The 19,106-nt window shown below is 43.8% G+C and overlaps 1 protein-coding gene and 1 long non-coding RNA gene across 2 annotated transcripts in view; one reads left to right on the top strand and one right to left on the bottom strand.

Annotated features, from left to right (window-relative positions):
* SND1 (staphylococcal nuclease and tudor domain containing 1) overlaps positions 1-9,873 on the bottom strand; it is a 407,421-nt gene extending 397,548 nt beyond the window's left edge. The window contains exon 1 of the mRNA XM_078059536.1: positions 9,561-9,873. Within this exon, the coding sequence (XP_077915662.1) occupies positions 9,561-9,638 (78 nt within the window). The 5' untranslated portion in view covers positions 9,639-9,873. The remainder of the gene's footprint in view (positions 1-9,560) is intronic.
* Positions 9,874-10,109: 236 nt separating this feature from the next.
* On the top strand, positions 10,110-17,919 carry LOC118541750 (uncharacterized). The gene is made up of 2 exons (XR_004920237.2): positions 10,110-10,486; positions 17,437-17,919. It is a non-coding gene; the product is annotated as an uncharacterized LOC118541750 (long non-coding RNA).
* The last annotated feature ends 1,187 nt before the right edge of the window (positions 17,920-19,106 follow it).

Genomic DNA, 19,106 nt, shown 5'->3' with positions numbered 1-19,106 from the left:
AGCCAGTCCTTTAAATCAAACAACTTTTTTTTTTTTTTAAGATTTTATTTATTTATTTGACAGAGAGAGACACAGTGAGAGAGGAAACACAAGCAGGGGGAGTGGGAGAGGGAGAAGCAGGCTTCCTGCGGAGCAGGGAGCCCGACGCGGGGCTCAATCCCAGGACCCCGGGATCATGACCTGAGCCGAAGGCAGACGCTTAACGACTGAGCCACCCAGGCGCCCCTAAATCAAACAACTTTAACATCACAAGACCTGCCAGGTCTCTTTCTTTATTCCTCTCATTTTGCTCAGCCAGTTCCGTTTTCATCCCCATCTGACTTGAGGATTATTGATACGGAAACTGCTGGACTAAGACCAGCTAATGGTCACTGAATGCCACATGCGCTGGACACTGTGCTAAACATTTTCCACGCGTTCTCATTTAATCAGCCACAACCCTATTAGGAGAGTGCTGTTATTACACCCATTTACAGGCAAAGCTGGAACTTGAAGGGGTAAAATTACCTGCCCGTGGTTATATGGCTAGTAGTCAGTGAAGCTAATGACCTGAACCACAGACACTCCAGAAATCAGTTCAGTTCTGCCTCAAGACACAAGTTATGTCTGCTTCCCAATGTGTGGGCTTGTTTAAAAACAAACAAAAAAAACTGCTTTAAGTGATAAATGAACCCTGTATATATCAGCATTTAATATTTACACATGCATAAGAACTGTCCCCGTTCCCAGTCTCCTTCAATGATTCCTATTAAATGAAGAAGAAAGTTCCAGTTTGGTGGCAGGAAGCCTTTGGCACATCTTCATCACTTGTTAAACTTTCTTCAGAGCCCTCCACAAGACACAAGACCTAGCTAGAATTTAATAACATTTTTTTTCATTGTGCATCTTTTAAGGTACTTTCTAGTTATGGCAAGTAACACAGGTTTTCCATTTCCAACAGTAAAATTAAGTTTGCTTTATTTTTTTTAAGATTTTATTTATTTATTTGAGAGAAAGAGAGAGAGAGAGAAAAGCAGACTCCCCACTGAGCAAGAAGCCCGATTGAGGGGGGGCTCAATCTCAGGACCCGGAGATCACAACGTGAGCCATAATGCAGACGCTTAACCAACAGAGCCACCCAGGATATCCAAATTAAGTTTGCTTTAAAAATAATATTTCAGGGGTGCCTAGTCATGACGATTTCTTAAAAAGTTGCAGGACACATATATTATGACCCCATTTTTATTTCTTAAAGAAAAGAGGGAGGATGTATATTTCTGCATAAAAAGTTTGGAAACACATTTCCTTAGGGGAATGAGAATGAATGTTAGAAAACTGAGGGATAAGGCCAGAGGGAGAGAGATTTTTGTATTTAATTTTATATACTTCTATGCTATTTGAAATCTTACGAGCAGGTATTAAGTCCAAAACTTAAATACTGGTAATTATTAAATTATCAATGCTGGTTGGCATTCACCTGAACTTTCTGAAGGAATTCAGGGATGAACTAGAAAACCATTGGTCAATATGAGGAAAAGCCACCAAGGGAACCGCAGATGTGACCTTTAATCATAAGGACTTTGAAGACTTGAGAATTGTAAGAAAATTTTATTTCCATATTAGACAAACTAGTGGAATAAAAAGTAAAGACAAAGACCATCAAAGAGGTCATTCAGGGTTTTACTGATATGGTTAAGAATGGGGCTTATAAACAAGAAAACAGGACAGAAACAAACCAGAAGGCCCAAGTGTATGGCTCCCAAGGATTACAAAAGTAGAAAGTGAGCAGCACAGAATCTTTATGTTTGTAGATGACACTAAAGACTTCCATAGTAATAATGTGCCAAGTTATTGGCGCCAAATTATAGGAAGATCTTGGGAATCTATACAAATAGAAGGAAAAGTGGCAGATGAGTGTTAAAATGAGCATATGGCCTAAATCAGGCATGTAAAACAACAACTTCTCAGCTATCAGTTATGACCCAAGAATAGGATCTCAGATCACTGTAAATGGACCCCTGAGAACGTCAGCCCAATACTGAGCTACAGATTAAAAGCAGTGCAAAGTGTCCTGAGAGCCATCAAGATAAGCACTAAAAAGAAAGAGACTAGTATCCTCCCCTCATAAAATTCTGATGCACCCACCCCAACACTCCTTTTGTCATTTGTGTCCTGCCCTTTCAACTACATATAAAAAAGGAGTTAAACAAGATCAGTGGGTCTCAAATGCCAGTCCCTGAATTGATCCAAAAATGACTCTTTCGGAAATCACCTAGGAGAGGCTTTTTTAAAAATACAGGTTCCCAGGACACACTCACAGAGATTCTAATTCAGTGCCTCTGAAAGGCCTTCCAGGTGGTCCTGAAGCAACAATCTGGGCTGTTTCTCTCTAAATCTATTCCCACAAAGGATTTAAGAAACCTTACAATAAAAAATAAACTCAAAAGAAACCATGTGAGGAACTACGATGAATAGATTATGATGGTTCCTATACTTGTACATTAAATGAAGTGGAAAAGATCTGCAAAGGACAATTAGGATGACCTAAAGGAAGAAGCTCCAGCCTTGAAGTGTGAAAAGCAAGAGCTCAGAACCCTACCAAGCCCCCCCAGATTCCTCCAAGTAAGAGCAGGACCAGAGTAAATGCTCCCCATGAGCTACAGGTTCCCGGAGTGCCCTCCTCATCCCCACCCTTCTCAAGTCAAGACCTGTTGCCCTAGGAGAATGTCAGGGTGTTCTGAAGCAGAGGTGAGACGGTAAATAAAACCCACTGCTGGCATGTTCCTCTGGGTCCCAAACGAGCATCCACTAGTCTATCCTGATACCACTACTGAGGCCAGAAACCCCCTGGCTCATTTCTATCCACCACCTCTAATCCACTCCGCTACTCAGTCATTTAGTCTAATTCAAATTCTAACTCCCTCATCTTCTACACTACAAAAACCACATTTCATATTTCATCTACTGTCTCAAAAAAAAACAAAAAACAAAAAACAAGCAATGGGAACAGAAAACATGTTTCATTGCAGGATAAGCAGCAATTCAAAGTGAAGCCTACCATACGGTAGATTTCTCAGTTTTGATTCATCATGCCTAAATGACATGCAATATAAGGTTTCTTACACAATCACAGCCTTTTGGGACTGTTAGAAGTTTAGAGACTGCGCTTACCACTTCATTTAAGAAAGAAAGAGTCTGAGAGGTGAAATATCTTACCCTACATCACCCATGTGGAGAACAGCACCATCTGGGCTAGAACTGTATCCCCCGAATCTTAGGTCAATCAATCTCTCTTCTCTGCCAGGCTGCTTCCCAAAGACAATGTTAATAAATTAGGTTTATTAACTTTAGGCACAGATTCTCCCATCTTTTCAATTCCTCCTCTTACACAGGAGGTTGATGTTACAAGACCATCGCAAGAAGACTTCCCATATAGAACCTAAAGCACCTCAAAATGTGTTAGGGCATAAAGGGAGAAGAATGGTGCCTTAAATCACGCATCCTAAGCATATAAAGAGAAGATGTGCCAAGCCCAGTTTATATCATACATCTCAAAAATGACATCCGAAAACGTCACCTAATTTTCATCAGATTTTTACCTCTAAGTTGTTTTACTTCCTAATTTTAAAAAAATGCCAACTGAAACCACTGTTTTTTTTCCTAAACATTAGAGCTAGATGAGAAAAACATGAGTTTATCATATTGAGTCTCACTGAAATTAAGTGAAGTCCCACAGCACTCCGTCTGCATCAGATGCTCACAGCCTGTGATTCTGCATCAGTTTCTATTGTAAAAACAAAAAGCATATGTCAGTCTCCCGAGAGAGGAATTAGCAACAGAACCTGGGGCTCTCTACATTTCCCAACAAGACAAAAAGGAAAAACTACATAAGCCCCTAAGAGTTGAATCCCTTTACTTCATGCCCTGTCCCGGAAACGGCAAGGAATTTCCTACAATATTTAGCTATGTTATTTCTTGAAGAAATGAAATAAAATAAATCCAAAGACCAGATTCCAAAGGAGATCTCCTGCACCCCCTGCTAGAACCACACCTGTCAGCTGGACAGCTAGTCCACGCTGATAAGTGAGTACACAACAGGCCTTAGAACCTTCACTCATTTCCCAAATGTCACACTCCAAGTAAACGGAGGCACAGACTCCACCAAATCATCTGCCCACTTATTACCAGCACTGATCACCACCCAGGCTCAGGAGTCTCCCGTCACATTAATAAGCCACACTAGGCATGAGCTAGTTCCTTCCTGGCCATTGCTTTGAGCTCTGGAGCATGCTACTTTGCTTTCCACCCTCACTGTCACTAAAGCTTGCTAGGTTAAAAGTGCTGCCAGAAGCCAGAGCAGCAGAACATTCAACGTAGTAATAAAATGCTAACAGAAGTATAAACAACGACAAATTCTACATGCTATTTGACTCTCATTGAGCCTGCTCCTGGCATTTATCTTTTCAGCTAAGTACCCTCCACTGAAAGGTGGTGACCTTAGGAATACACAGGACTGGCTGACAGGAAGTCAAAAAACCGTAGTCTTGGCCCCGTACGAAACATGTATATGACCAAGAGCAAGTATTTTTTTATCAGTTTCTCACTGTTTACAATGAGTTAATGTAGCTATCGATCTCACCAGGGTACCAGGACAGCAACCACCTCTACTGCCTTTCTGTCTTCTATCACCCAAAACACAGATTAATAGCTCAGGTTAAATCCATATCATTTATGCGGAACACTGACCTTGAAGGAATTAAAGAGCTACTATAAAAACACTGAAGATAAACATGAGCGGGGACCCTACAGCTTTTGCACTTGCTGTTCCCTTGACCAAGAATATACTTCCCCTATGGCTGGTTGTTAGCTGTCCATCAGATCTCAGCACAAATGCTGAGAGAAGCCTTTCCTAAACACCTCATCTATGGGAGCCACCCCTTCCCTTGCTCCCAACCACTCTGTCCCATTCCCCAGAAATCATTATCTTATAATATCATGCTTATTTCTTGTTTACTTTTTTATTGTCTGTCTCCTCCATAAACCGTAAGGGCAGGAATCTGATCTACTTTTTACCATTGTTTCTCCAATATCCACATAAAGCTTGACACAGCAGATGATCAATAAAGTTTATTCAAGAAAGAAAGGAAGTATGATTGCTCACCACTCTGTATCATTAGTGTATGGCAGCGGCCAGCTGGATGCTTTCTTTTCATGCAGAAAAAAAAATGACAGAAAACATTTAAGATACAGTAGAAACTTAGTGCTCCTTTACTTACAATCTTGAGTGAAAGCTACCATGCTCACCTGCTGAGAAGTGGGCAATTTTAAGACTACAGGGAAAAGCCTTCCATCCTATTCTACCTAGTTCTTTGCGAATGGCTCTACTAAAATACTGTTATTCAGCTACCTTGTCTGTGAGTAGTAGAATAAGAGTATTTTAAGTAGGTTAGGAAAGATGTTTTTTTCTTTCAGTCTGCATGAGCTAAGTACATGTAGGAAGGAGCAGATCAATGGACTACTACTCTTTGTCCCCACTACACTCTGGAAAGACACATACTTCTTAGTTCAGAAACCTAAGAAACAGTTAGCTATAATAACCTAAATTACAGGTAGCATTTCCTACAAGCTGCACACTGGAGAAATTTCCACTAAGCTACTCACTAGGAAGTCTATATCCCACTTTAGAACAACCTGGCAGCACAATTCCTGTTGAAGGAGGAAACTGTGGCCATCTCCTCCTTTTGATGCCCCTCTGCGTTAGTCACCCAGTGAGAATCATGGTTCTTAGCCTAAAACCAAAGACTGACAGAGGGATTCCTTTCTCCTTTAGGCAATTAAGTGGGGCAGGATGAAATGAACGGAGATTTCGCATTATCCTCCCTTTGGCCTTTCACACCATAAGCAGGGTAAGATAACGCGCTTCCACAGCTGCTTCTGATAAGCACAAAAGATTCCAGAACTGTGGAAGACTCATTCGGCTGTCCTGAAAGCAACCCGGGTGGCTCCTGCTTGAAAAGACACGCAAACACACCGAGTTAGAATGGGACAGAGTGAAAAGACATAGAAAAGGGCTCTATCCCCACAACACAAAGTAAATCAGGTGTGTAAGACCGGAGAAAACAGCCATCTCTAAGTAGCTGCTAAGTGGAGTAACCAAATTTTACACTAAGTACCCCAAGACTTCTCCCAATCTCATCTATTTATCATGTGCTGATAATAATCTGTTGCAGCTAAAGAAAGTCTAGCAAATTATTTTAAAAAAAAAATCCAGAGTTAGAATCCTTCAGGGTTTTGAGAAAATAGTATCTGATTTGACAGGGACATTTACTTTTCCAGGTTATATTTTGTCTGCCCACACACTTGCCAGTCTCATCCCAACTCAGGAAATATAAATCCACCTTCAGTTTTTCCATCATCCTCACTGCCTTTTCAGTAACAGAACAGCTCCAAAATGCTTGTGTCAACTTACTGCCCACTTCCTCCTTAAACACATTCCAGAACCAACTGTTTCTGTCTCTCTGCTCCCACTCTCAAAAGCAGACACAGCCTCTACCTTCACCATCATTTTTTAAAACTGGTCAAATGGAAAGATTTTTTACAACTTGATTTCTGAGTACTTTCTTCTTTAACCTTAAAAAAAAAGAAAAAAGTAACAGGACTTACTTGGATTAGAAGGCAGAGACCAGAAGAAACTTGCACCTTCCATGACTCTATCTCATTTTTGCCCCCCCAAAAAGAGGAAAGACTATTCTTCTTTACTGCAGCAAAGCTCATCCCTATACCGTTTCAGACCTGCAGCTCAGCCTGAGTCCAGACAAATATGGAGGGCTCCCTTGAAAAGCGCACCTCTGGTTAGTCAGTATTCCAGGCTCTACCCCTCTCCCAAAAGGCAGTAACCATGTTCCAATTCTCCAAACTATTTCCTTCTCACTGTCCTGTCACAGAGCTCCATTTTCCTTCGTAGTTCTTAACAAAGCAGTTCCTAGTACCACTGGAAATGATTACTCTCCAGGAAAATACAACTTTGCGTAGCAGAAGAGCGTCACACAGAGCAATTTGCCAGTGGTCGATTTTTCATTCCAGACAAGGCTTCTACTCCTGGCACAAATCTGCCTGTCGCCCTGCAGTTCACCTGGCTTCCCTCCCCTAACCCCTACCTGCAACTCACCCACCCATCCCTGCAGTTTGGTCACAGAAAAGAATAGACTACTCACTGGCTGAATTTTCTTTTTTTTTCTTCTTTGTAAGATTTTATTAATTTATTTGAGAGAGTGAGAGAGAGAGACAGAGCACAAGCTGGGGGAGAGGCAGAGGGAGAGAGAGAGGCAGGCTCCCTGCCGAGCAGTGAGCTGATCCCAGGACCCCAGGATCATGACCTGTGCCAAAGGCAGATGCTTAACTGACTGAGCCACCCAGGAGCCCCACCAAGGGCTGAATTTTAAAAGTTTCCTCCCAGATTCAAATGTGTCTTCTACACCACACTCCTATGCACATAATGACCATAAGCACTAAATGAAGTCACTCACCACAATAACAGCTCGAGGATAAGACAAGGAGTAACATCTAATCTTTCCTCAACTTGATTACAGTCAGCTTCACTTTCCTGCAATTTTGTGGTCATGCATCACTGGCCCCACCCTCCACATTATAAAATCATGCCCTGGAGGCAGAAGCAGCATAGCATGATGTCGAACAGCACTTGCTATGGCAGCCAGTCCTGGGTTCAAGTCCCAGCTCTGCCTCTTATTGCCAGTAAAAGTGCCTGTCCTTGGGTGAACTATTCTTTCTAAACCTCAGATCACACATCTGTAAACTGTAACCAACAATGCTATCTACTTGTTAGGTGGCATAAATGAAATAATACAAACAGAATACTCAGCACAAGACACGACCCTTAATAAATAAATGATTGTTGATATTCAGTATCCATGGGGGTAAACTGTGGGCATGGTCACCTCATAGAATCCAAATGCCCTGGAAGCCTCTAGCATTGATAGAAGCAAAAATATATTCAGCCTCATTCCACTCCTACCCCACAAATAAGAGGGACCTTTAAGAAAAATTCAAGCCTTAGTGAAGGAAAAAATTCAGAAAGATCCACTCAATCCTGCCAATTCCACCACCAGACTGCCAAGCGATGGTGTGTTCTTATGGTGAAGGGAAAGATCAGTGCAAATGAAAAAACTAATCTAAAAGGAGCTACTCATGGGACAGATCAAAATTCGAAGAGGCAAAAATATGTGGACCTTGGAAATTCCCTTCTCATTCAGCTTCTAATAAATTGACCTTCCATTTACACATGAAGGAGAAAAGCAATACTGAAAACCCTGGGAATCTCAGCTGGTGGCAGAATTTTACCTAAGAAATGAATACATGAGAATAAGGCTGGAGAAAAAAAATCTCAAAAATTTACACACACACACACACACACACACACAAACTAAAGAACATTTTAACCCTGACAATAAGCCAAGAAAACAATGTTTTTTAAACTTTCTGCAACTGCAAAAAACTGTGGAACTTTGAGAGAAAATGTCATAAAGGGTATTTGCTGTTCCAGAAGGAAGTCAGTACTGAAGTCTGAAATGTCTGAAAGTCTATTAGTCTGCAGTCATCACAACTGGAAAATCTGTTAACAAACAAGAAACGTCAAGTTCCAAGATTTGGGAGGGTTGGGGGGAGAACAGAGGTGACAAGTGATAAAGAGAATTTATACTACAAAATTATCATGGAGCCGGAGAGTAAATTTTTTAAAAATTAGTCTTGCAGGGTTTTAAATTCAAAATTCAAGAATGTAGGGAGTGAAGGGATATAAAATCAGGCAGAATCTAGTCTTAGGGCCGTGGACCGGGAATCCGAACACTTGAGCCCCGGTCCTGGCTCCGATCCAAGCCACCACGTGATGACCTTAGGCAAGTCACTGCCCTCTTCGAACCACTCTCCTTATGTGTAAGGGGTGAGGGAAAAATAACGATCGCTAAAATTCCTACTGGACTAGCATTTAAGGGTCAAAAGGAGAGGGAGAACAAATACTAAGAGCTTTCGGGACTACACACTTGACAGAAGAGGTGGAGAGAAAAAGACGGCATATGAGGGCCAAAGAGCGAGAAAACTTGGGAGTAAGTAAGTGAGCGTCAGTGGAAACTGAAAAACTTCAAGATGGCCAAATGCTCTTAGTTTCAGGGAAGAGCGGATGTCAGGATGTCGAACAGCTGCACACTGCTCAGCAGATGTCAAAATGGACAGAAGAACGGGGCGATGGGAGGGCAGCTATCAACTTATTACCCCCGTTAATCAATCAAGTAACCGATCTGTCCAGGTAAACAGCAGATCTGAGTGCCGCGACCACGGAAATCACCGTGACCCTTGATGCCAGGGTGTCCGGGAAGCAAAGTACCAAGGGGATTTCGTGTCGGGTTCCGTCTAGGAAGGGAATTCCGAGAATGGGTGAAAAGTAAGGAAAGGGACAGAGGAAAGGGGATCTGGGAGACCATGCAGACTCGCGGAAGGGGAAGAGGAGCCGGCGCCAAAACCCGCCCGGAGGCGGGCGATGGGGTCAGTGTCTCGGGCCCCGCTCTCACCATCTTGACGATGCCCCGCTGCACGGTGGGGACCGCGGGTCCCCCGGAGGTGCCGCCGCTCTGCGCGGAGGAGGCCATGTGTAGAGATGGAACGGCAGCAAGTAAGGCAGTGGGCCGGCTTGGAGGTGTCAATGTGGGTGTCGGTGTTGGTGGGAGGCCGCCGCGGCAGAGAGCTGGCAAGCGACGGGTTTCGGGCAATGGACGGCACGGACTCGCCGGGCGCTCACAAGAGCAGCAACCGGACTGGGAGCAAAAGAGGAGACGCGTTCTCCGCCGCCGCCGCCACACGTTCTACTCGCCGCGCAAGCGTGCCAGAGCGCCACCGCCCTCCGGCCAATTAGCGCCCAGAGCCCGCCGGACCTCAAACCAATAGGCACCCTGGTCGCGGAACCCCGCCCTTTAGTCCCTAAACGCGAGGCAAGCTCCAGGAAGCGCTGAAAGAGCTGATTTGCGGTGACGGGCTAAGTATGGGGCGGGACTTCCGGGGCAGCCGTAGTAGGTAGTGTCGGGAGGTGTAGTGGGAAGGAAAGGACACGTCAGCATCTGGCCGCGGGGCGCGGGGGGCCATGGGAGCCCCGGGGGTGGGGCCAGCCTCGCCCTCCGGCCTGGCCCCGCCTATTGCGCCCCGCCCCGCGGGCCACCGGGGAGCCCACGTGGACTTGCCGCGTTCCTGGAGGGCGCAGCCGGATTGGGGAGTGCGGACTGGGGAATCCGGAGCCATGGAGGGAAAGACCTGAAAGGGTCTCGTACCGGCTGCACACCTAATTCCGACATTTTACCTCAGCTAAAAATGTGGGGAGAACCTGGAAAAGTCTGAGCATCGTGAAATCTACGGATGTTGGCGCTGACAGGCAACGCGGCCTGGCGCCTTCCCTGTATTCGGGAGTGTGTCTCGTTCGTGTTTGTGTCGCCGGTATCTCGCACTTGTAAGGGTCTCGATTAATGTTCGTTGGTGGGAGAAATAAATGTCTCTTAGGGGGTGATGTGCCGTGTGCACGCGGGAGAATGACCCTCGTTTTCGGGCTCTTCCTAGTTTCGCTAATGAAGTTAGGGAAAGCCTTGGTACAAACTCTTCCCTGGGCCTGGAGGAGAGAGTCCCTAGACCTCTTGTGATGAGCTACGCCGCCCCCAACCGCCTCATCCCATCCCTTTACCTGGACCTAGTCTCTTTTGAATAAAGAGATTGGGGGAGGGGTACAGAGCGAGGGCATACAAATGTTTAAATGAATGTTTAGAGACAGCTAGTATTTGTCCTGTGCCCACTATGTGGAGCCAAGGACCTTTCCTTTAAGCCACTTAATCTTCAAATGTGGCTCCACACTGAGGACACCACTTACCCTGTAGCTCTTTTGAGAAGAGGTTGTCTATGCTTCCACATTTCACATATCCCAGGGTCAAGTTTTGGGGGTCAGCATCGTCCTAGATCCTTAGTGCTGCCCCTTGCATCCCATTAATTTGCCAACCTCTTAAAAAAAACAACTTTGGGAAGGCTCATTCCACCTGATTTATACCACTATCTCATTGAAGTTGTTGTCTTCTCTGCCTCAACGGCCACCTTGTCATTGGTTGAAATCAACATCTGGTGCATACTTCCGCACCCAGTGACCCTGAATGACTTAAACATTTATGAACCTGACTTGTCCAATACCCTGGCGTCTCAGCTCCTTGACCTCATCTTCAAGGAACTTGACCCCTGTGCCAATTTAGCCACCCTCTTCGGTAGGGATGAAGTATGGCAGCTGTTCCATGGCTGAAATTGTGAACCCCAGACCCCCCATTATCTGATCATAATTACTGCCCTCTCTCCCTTCTCACTCAGTAACTTCTCTTATACCTTGTATTAGTTATCTATTGCTGCATAACAATTTACCCCAAAATTTAAGTATTAAGCAATGAGCATTTATTATCTCACCATTTTTGTCAGGAATCTGCATGGCTTAGCTGAGTGCCTTTACCTCAAGGTCTCTCACAAGGCTGCCATCAAGGCGTCAGTGGCAGTTGTGGTGTCATGAAGGTCTGTTACCTGATGGGGAGGATCTGCTTCCAAGCTCACTCATGTCATCATTGGCAGGATTCAGTTCCCCAAGAGCTTTGGACTGAAGGCCTCAGTTCCTTGCTGGTGGGTCTCTGCATGGGGCAACTCACATGGTAGATGGTTTCTATCAGAGCAGGCAAATGAGAGAGCAAGAGAGGACAAGCAAACCAGTCTTTCTGAACCTAATCTCAGAAGTAACATCCCATCACTTTGGCCATATGCTATTATTCATTAGAAAAGTCTCTCGGTCGGGCCCACCCTCAAGGGGAGAGGATTGCACAAGGGCACGAATACCAGGAGGCAGGATCACTGGCGATCATCTTAGGGGCTGCCAATCACACACTATTCTTTAGCTTTACATAGAATTCAAAGTCCCTGAATCTCTCTGTAATCAATTCCCTTCTGCTTTCTCCTGAATCCTTGGTTAGACTGTCATTTTTGCCCCCTCTTCTCAGTATCCTCATCTCTAATCCCTGTTTTCTTCCATCGGGCCTACCTGTCAAAATTCCAATTCTAGATCTCTCTGCCTTCTCCAAACCTACCACTTAGCTAGAGAAAACACTCCTCATCTGTGCAGGTTGGTGGCCTGGTGAATTCATGGGCCCTCACACATTGCCTGGAGTTCTTCTGTTTCCTCAGCCACTTTGGCCAATAGGTGTGGTTGTTGTTGTTTAATTAACTTTATTTTTTTAGAGCGGTTTTAGGCTCAAAGCAATATTGAGGGGAAGGTACAGAGATTTCCCATATAGTCCCTGCCCATACACATGCATAGCCTCCCCCATTATCAACACCCCTCACCAGAGCGGTGCACTTTCTACAGTTGATGAACCTACATTGACACATAATCATCACCCAAAGTCCATAATTTACATTAGGGTTCACTCTTGATGTTGTACATTCTGGGTTTGAACAAATGTATAATGACATGTATCCACCATTTTGGCATCAGACAGAGTAGTTTCACTGCCCTAAAAATCAGTGACTCTGTGGGGAGAGGGAGGATGCAAAAATATGTATATTAAAAATAAAGTAAAATAAAAATCAGGCTATTTTAAACCTCTTTTCCTTTTAACTCCAATTCCACTGGCTCCCACACTCTCAAATAGTGGTAGGCCTTCTACTTGGGAGAGATAATAAAAGCCATCAAGAACGCCCTTCATTTCCCACCACCAAATCTGAAAACTTACCTTCCTTCTCATTCCTCGTCTTCTCCCTTGTTACAAAGAAAAACCATCCTCCTACTGCTTAGGCTAACCCCTCCATCTATGTTCTGGATCTACCCCCTCCACCTTGTCAAGGACTTTTTTTTTTTTTTTAATTTAAGTAATCTCCACACCCAATGCGGGCCTTGAACTCACAACCCCAGGATCAAGAGTCGCAAGCTTCACTGACTGAGCCAGTCAGATGCCCCAAGGACTCTATTCATAGATAATTCCCTCTCCTGTTTTTATAGCTTCTCGGTTTATCCTGGATTCTTCTTATTAGCATTTAAATATTCTCAAATTTCTTGCATAGTGAAAATAAATAAATCTTTCCTTTATTCCACATCCCTCTTTTAGTAGCTCTCCTCCTCCCCTCACAGGCAAACACTCTTGGTGAAATTTTTTATGTTTGTTGCCTTGCACATCCTCACCCTGCAATCAGCCATCAGCACACTGCACTCTATTGCTCTTATCAATTTACCGAAACTGTTCTCTCCAAGGTTAATATTGACCTCCTCATCACTACATTCAGTGGACACTTTTCACACCTCACTTTGCTGAGCCTCTATAAAGCTTGACAATATTTGCTCCTTGAAATGCCTTTTTCCTTCCCATATTCCTTCTATTCTTCCCATCTATCTAGCTGCTCCTCCTTATCTCCATTGTGAATAACTCTTCTTTTGCTTGCACTTAATATGGATGTTCCTCTGGGTTCTTCTAAAAGCATCTTCCTTTCTAATTTGAAACATTCTTCCTAAGACATCTTAGCCACTCCCCTGGCTGTATGCTAAGGATTCCCAAATATAGGTATATAACTCCTGTTGAAATCTCTCTCTTGGGCTCCAAATTCTATGTTCAACAATACTCTGGATATATGCCCATGGCTGTCACCTTGGGAATTCAAATTGAACATGTCTCACAAGGAACTCAATTATCTTTCCTCCCAAACCCGCTCTTCCCTAGTATGTGTCACAGCCCAAATAATGACACCAAAATTTACCCAGTTGCAAGCCAGAAATCTGGAGATCATCAGTGACTCTGCCTCTTATTCATTCCCCACTTCTTAGTCAACCTCTAAAATCTGTTAGATCCACAGGGGCATAATCAATCCCACATGCCCTGGGAACAGACCACCTGGGTTCACATCCCAACACTGTATGCCTTGAGCAAGTTATATAGTATCTCTATTTGATGGATGTCTCTTCTGTAAAATAAAGATGATAATAGGATCTACCTCCTAGGGTTGTTCTGGGCTTGAGGGTTATATGAATTAGTATATGCTAAACACATAGAAGACTGTCTGGATCATCCATGTGTTAAATATTTTATGATTATTATTAAAAATCTCCTATTGCTTAAACTTGGCATATTTTTTACTTGGACTGCTGCACAGGTTTATAATAGAGCTCCCTGACACCAGTCTTCCTTACCTACATCCATTCATTCTTCCTACTGCAGCCAAAGTGACATTTTTTTTTTAAGATTTATTTTTTTATTTGAGAGAGAGAGAGAGCGCACATGCACAAGGCCAAGGGAGAGAGAGGGAGAGCAGCAGAATCCCTGCTGAGCACGGAGCCCAATGCAGGCTTGATACAGAGCTTGATTCAGGGCTTGATCCCACAACCCTGAGATCACAACCCAAGCTGAAATCAAGAGTCCGATGCTTAACCAAATGAGCCACCCAGGGCCCCCAAAGTGACATTTCTAATGCCACTTTCTCTTCTCCTCAATTCCCTCCTGTGATTTCTTCACACCAGATCTCCTCTCACAGTTCTACTCTTTAAACAGCCATACAGGCCAAGTGAACTTGGTTTTGGTCTCTCTAGGAAACACTCCTTTGCCTTCAGGCCTTTTCTGCATACTTTTGTGTCTGCCCCAATCACTCTTTCCACCCCTCTGTCCTCCTCCCCACCCCCACTCACTTCACATGGCTACCCCCTCCCCATCCTTCAATTTCCCACTTAGAAATCACAGTGCCTCCCCTGAAAGGCATTGAGAAGAATGACAGGTTCAGTTCTCTTTCCTCCTATTTTTGGTCTATCAAAGCACTTATCAGATTGGAACATAATTGTCTCTTTGCCCTCTAAAATGTCATCAGACTCACTCTGACTTATTTACAGTGGAATTCCCAGCCCAATGTCTGGCACGGATAGCTGGTCAGTCAATATTTGTTAATAAATGAATGAGAGAAAAGTATTATCATACACATTTTACCTATAAGGAGCTAGAAACTCATGTAGGATGTTTGTTGAAGATCACAGAGCTAATAAGTGGCAGAGAAAAGATTTGACACCAGTTCTTGTGACTCTAAAGCTCATGATCAATTTGCTTTTATAGGAAGGAAAGAGACTTTGGTCCTCCTTAGAAGTAGACACTGGTCACTTCTGTGCCCAGGCAGCATCAGACCAGAGGGGGTGAACTGAGCATTGAGCAGGTGTAGAGGTAAGAAAGCCTCACCTCCTCTCAAGAAAGTTAATACAGGAGCATTTGCTGGTTTGGAAACACAGTGGAGATTGCATCTCTGGTTTCTCTCAGTGGAATATAATAAGAACTCTAGCTCCTGTTCCGAATTGTGCACCCCAATCCCTTGCTTGGAGCTAGGCCTGGATGTACCTAAGCTGTCTCTCTCAGTTATATAGCAGCCGCTTGGAGAAGGATCAAAATTCAGATGCATGTGGATGGGGTAAAAAGCCAGAGTACAAATTTCTTTCCCTCCAGGAGCCCTCACTCCCACCTCCCCACAGAAACCACACCTGCTGTAAGATGTCTCTAGGTGGTCCTGTCCTCAGACAGGGGCCAGGCGTTTTATACCATGGGTGCCCTGAATATATTTTATTTTTTAAAGGATCTGTGTTTGTGAATTTTATGTATACTGGCAAGATTTTGAAAATGTATTTAATTTTGTAATGTTTACCAATGATTTATTTACAAGCTATTTACTCAGATAAGTGGAGCTGCTTACAAAAAAGAGAGAGAAAGAGAGAGAGACTTTGAAGTCCTTAAAGGTGACTCCTTCTGTGTGGTGGAGAACACACACACACACACACACACACACACACAGACTAGAGATGGACAAGATTCATTTAAACAAACAAAACACCTTGCTTCTTTTTTTTTTTTTTTTAAAGATTTTATTTATTTATTTGAGAGAGAGAGAATGAGAGAGAGAGAACACCTGAGAGGGGATAGGGTCAGAGGACGAAGCAGACTCCCTGCCGAGCAGGAAGCCTGATGCGGGACTCGATCCAGGGACTCCAGGATCATGACCTGAGCCGAAGGCAGTCGCTTAACCAACTGAGCCACCCAGACGCCCAAAACACCTTGCTTCTTATACTCCTTTGGGAGCAAATTTTTTTTTATTTTTAAGATTATTTATTTATTTGAGAGAGAGAGAGCATGAGTTGGGGGAGGAGCAGAGGGAGAGGGAGAAGCAGACTCCCCACTGAGCAGGGAGCCTGATGAGGGGCTCGATCCCAGGACCCTGGGATCATGACCTGAGCCGAAGGCAGACCCTTAACTGACTGAGCCACCCAGGTGCCCCGAGAGCAAAAATTTAAAAAAATATTTTGTTTATTTATTTGGGAGAGCAAGAGAGAGTGAGAGAGAGCACAACCTGGGGGGAGGGGTGCGGGTGCTTGCAGAGGGGCAGAGGGAGAGGGAGAAGCAGATTCCCCACTGATCAGGGAACACTACCTGGGGCTCGATCCCTGGACCCCAAGATCATGACCTGAGCAGAAGGCAGATGCTTAACCAACTGAGCCACCCAGGCGCCCCACTTTGAGAGCAAATTTAAGAAATACATCCGTGGTAGTAATAATAACCAAAATATATTGATCACTAAACATATACACTAAATAGACTTTGTGCTAAATGCTTTTCTCTGCATTACATGATTTAATCCGTAGCCCAGCCCTATGAAATGGATATAATCAATCTCTTTCCACAAAGGACAGTAATGCTTTGAAAAGGCAGGCAACTTTAGGTCAATAGCTAATAAGGGATGGTGTCAAAATTTTAACCCAGAACTTTCTGACTGTAGTCTGCTCTTAAGTATTTGACTAGCCTGCTTCTAAGGTAGCCAGACATGCCCTCCTCACTCTAGACCTGCACTTGTAGGATCTAGATGCTGGACAAAGGAAGAGTTTTCAACTCTCTGGTAAGCTTCCTTTAGGGAGAAAACTCACCATTAGAGTAACTGCTGCCTCCATTCTTCCTGACCCACCTCCAACTTCAACCCATCCTCCACACTGTTAACCTGGTGTTCTTTCTAAAATGCAGATCTCAGTCACATAGAATCCCTCCTCAACCACGCCACCGCTCCCTTTCTGTTTCAGGATAGTTTCAACTCCACCTAGTAGTGCATGAGGCCTTTACCATCTGGCCCTGACCTACTTTTCCTCCTTCCCTTCCTTTTCTCCTCCTCCTCCTTCTTTTCTGAGTTGGTTGTGGATGGAATTGTGTCTCCCCCAGACTCCTGTGTTGAAGCCCAAACCCCCAGTGTGACTGTATTTGGAGACAGGGCCTTTGTGGAAGAAATTAAGGTTAAATGAGGTCATAAGGTAAGACCCTGAACCTCATAGGATTGGTGTCCTTAAAGAAGAGGAAGAGACCAGATCTCTTTCTCTCTTTGCCCCTGCAGATGCACAGAGGAAAGGCCACATGAGGACACAGCAAGAAGATGACCGTCTGCAAGCCAGCAAGAGAGTTCTCACCAGAACAACCCTGACACCTTGATCTTGGACTTCCAGCCTCCAGAGTGCTGAGACACATTTCTGTTTTTAAGCCAGCCACTGTGTTGTTATGGCAGTCCACACTGACTAATACAAAGTTTCACTGTACATTTACTTAAAAGAAAAGCCTCACAAACCTAAGTTGTCCAGATCAGGCCTGGTCAGAAGATCTTTCTGTGATGATGGACTCCTCCGTGTATGCTCTGCCCAACACAATAGCCACCAGCCACACGTGGCCAATGAGCACTTGAAATTTGGCTAGTGCCACTGAGGGACTGAATTTTTCATGTTATTTAATTTTAATTAATTTAAGTTTAAACAACCCCATGAGGCTAGTGACTAATGTATTACACAGCACCAGTCTAGGTGATTAAACTTGAATCTTGATTAAACTTGAATATCTGATACCATGATTTTCTATATGAGTTTTTAAATTAAGTGATTTCTATATTCCTCGTGTAGTCCAAACTTGATTAAAATGCATGACAGCATAAGGCATCATTTTTTAAAAAAAACTTAGGAAACAACAAAATAAGTATATAACATTAAAAGTAGAACTTAAATCCTCTTTGGCAAAAAAAAAGAAAGAAAGAAAAGAAACAATTTATCCTGTGCTTGAGACTTAGACATTATTTCTCAAAACTTACGAACCTTAGAACAAAATTCATATCAACCTAAGAAAGATAATGCACTCTTCCCAATTTGCCCTCTCTATATAGTAAGTCAATGTGAAGGATTTATAAAGGTGTCATATGCATTTATGCAACTATATGATTATTTGGGCAATGGTTTCAAAACTTTTAGTTAATGAGTGAACCTTATACCCTGTCCTGTTGTCATTTGATGGCAAGACCAACCTTAATTCCATTCTCCCAAATGCTATTCATCAATGCCTCTGGGTTCTCAATAGCCTTAGATAATTGTATATTGATTTTTCTCCTGCTACAGCCATCATTTTAACCACCATCACATTTTGTCACCTTGGACCCTCCCTGCCTTACTCGAACCTCTAAGAAAAAAGGCATAAGGAGAGCTCCAGCCAGTGGTGCCATCTTTATCAGATGGTAGCATGTGGCTCTGAATCTCTGTCTCCTCTCTGCAAACTGAAATAGATGATCAAGCTAGGACAGAACCTAAGGATGCCTTTTTCTCTATCCCCAGAATCCTAAAGTTGCTGGCTAGCAAACTTGAGAGTTAGGAACGTTTGAGCAAGGAATAACCAACTACATGAACCGTAGGCTCAGTATACATTTTTCTTCCACAGATCAAGAGATTGGAGGCATTTGTTTAGAGGCTCAACCATCTCAGGGTGGGCATCTCTGTAATCCTCTTAGCTTTTCCCTTGTGGTTGCAAAATAGCTGCTTTGGCTCCAGACACTATAAGAAGAAGAAGGCAAGAAAGAGGAAAGAGACCAGTACCAGAAATATCTGCCCATTTTTATCAGGAAAGCAAAAGCCTTCCCAGAAGTCCCTGACCTAGGCTTCTGCTTGCCGCAGGGGAGGCTGGGAAGGCCTTTCGATTGTCAAGGGAGAAGGATTCCAGCGTGGGTGCTGGGGCAGCCTGAGCCCTGGGCGTCTT

Source organism: Halichoerus grypus, chromosome 12 (assembly GCF_964656455.1).
Source record: "Halichoerus grypus chromosome 12, mHalGry1.hap1.1, whole genome shotgun sequence".
Taxonomy (NCBI): Eukaryota; Metazoa; Chordata; class Mammalia; order Carnivora; family Phocidae; genus Halichoerus; species Halichoerus grypus.
The sequence above is the reverse complement of the archived record's forward strand: the minus strand, read 5'-3'. Positions and strand labels throughout refer to the sequence as shown.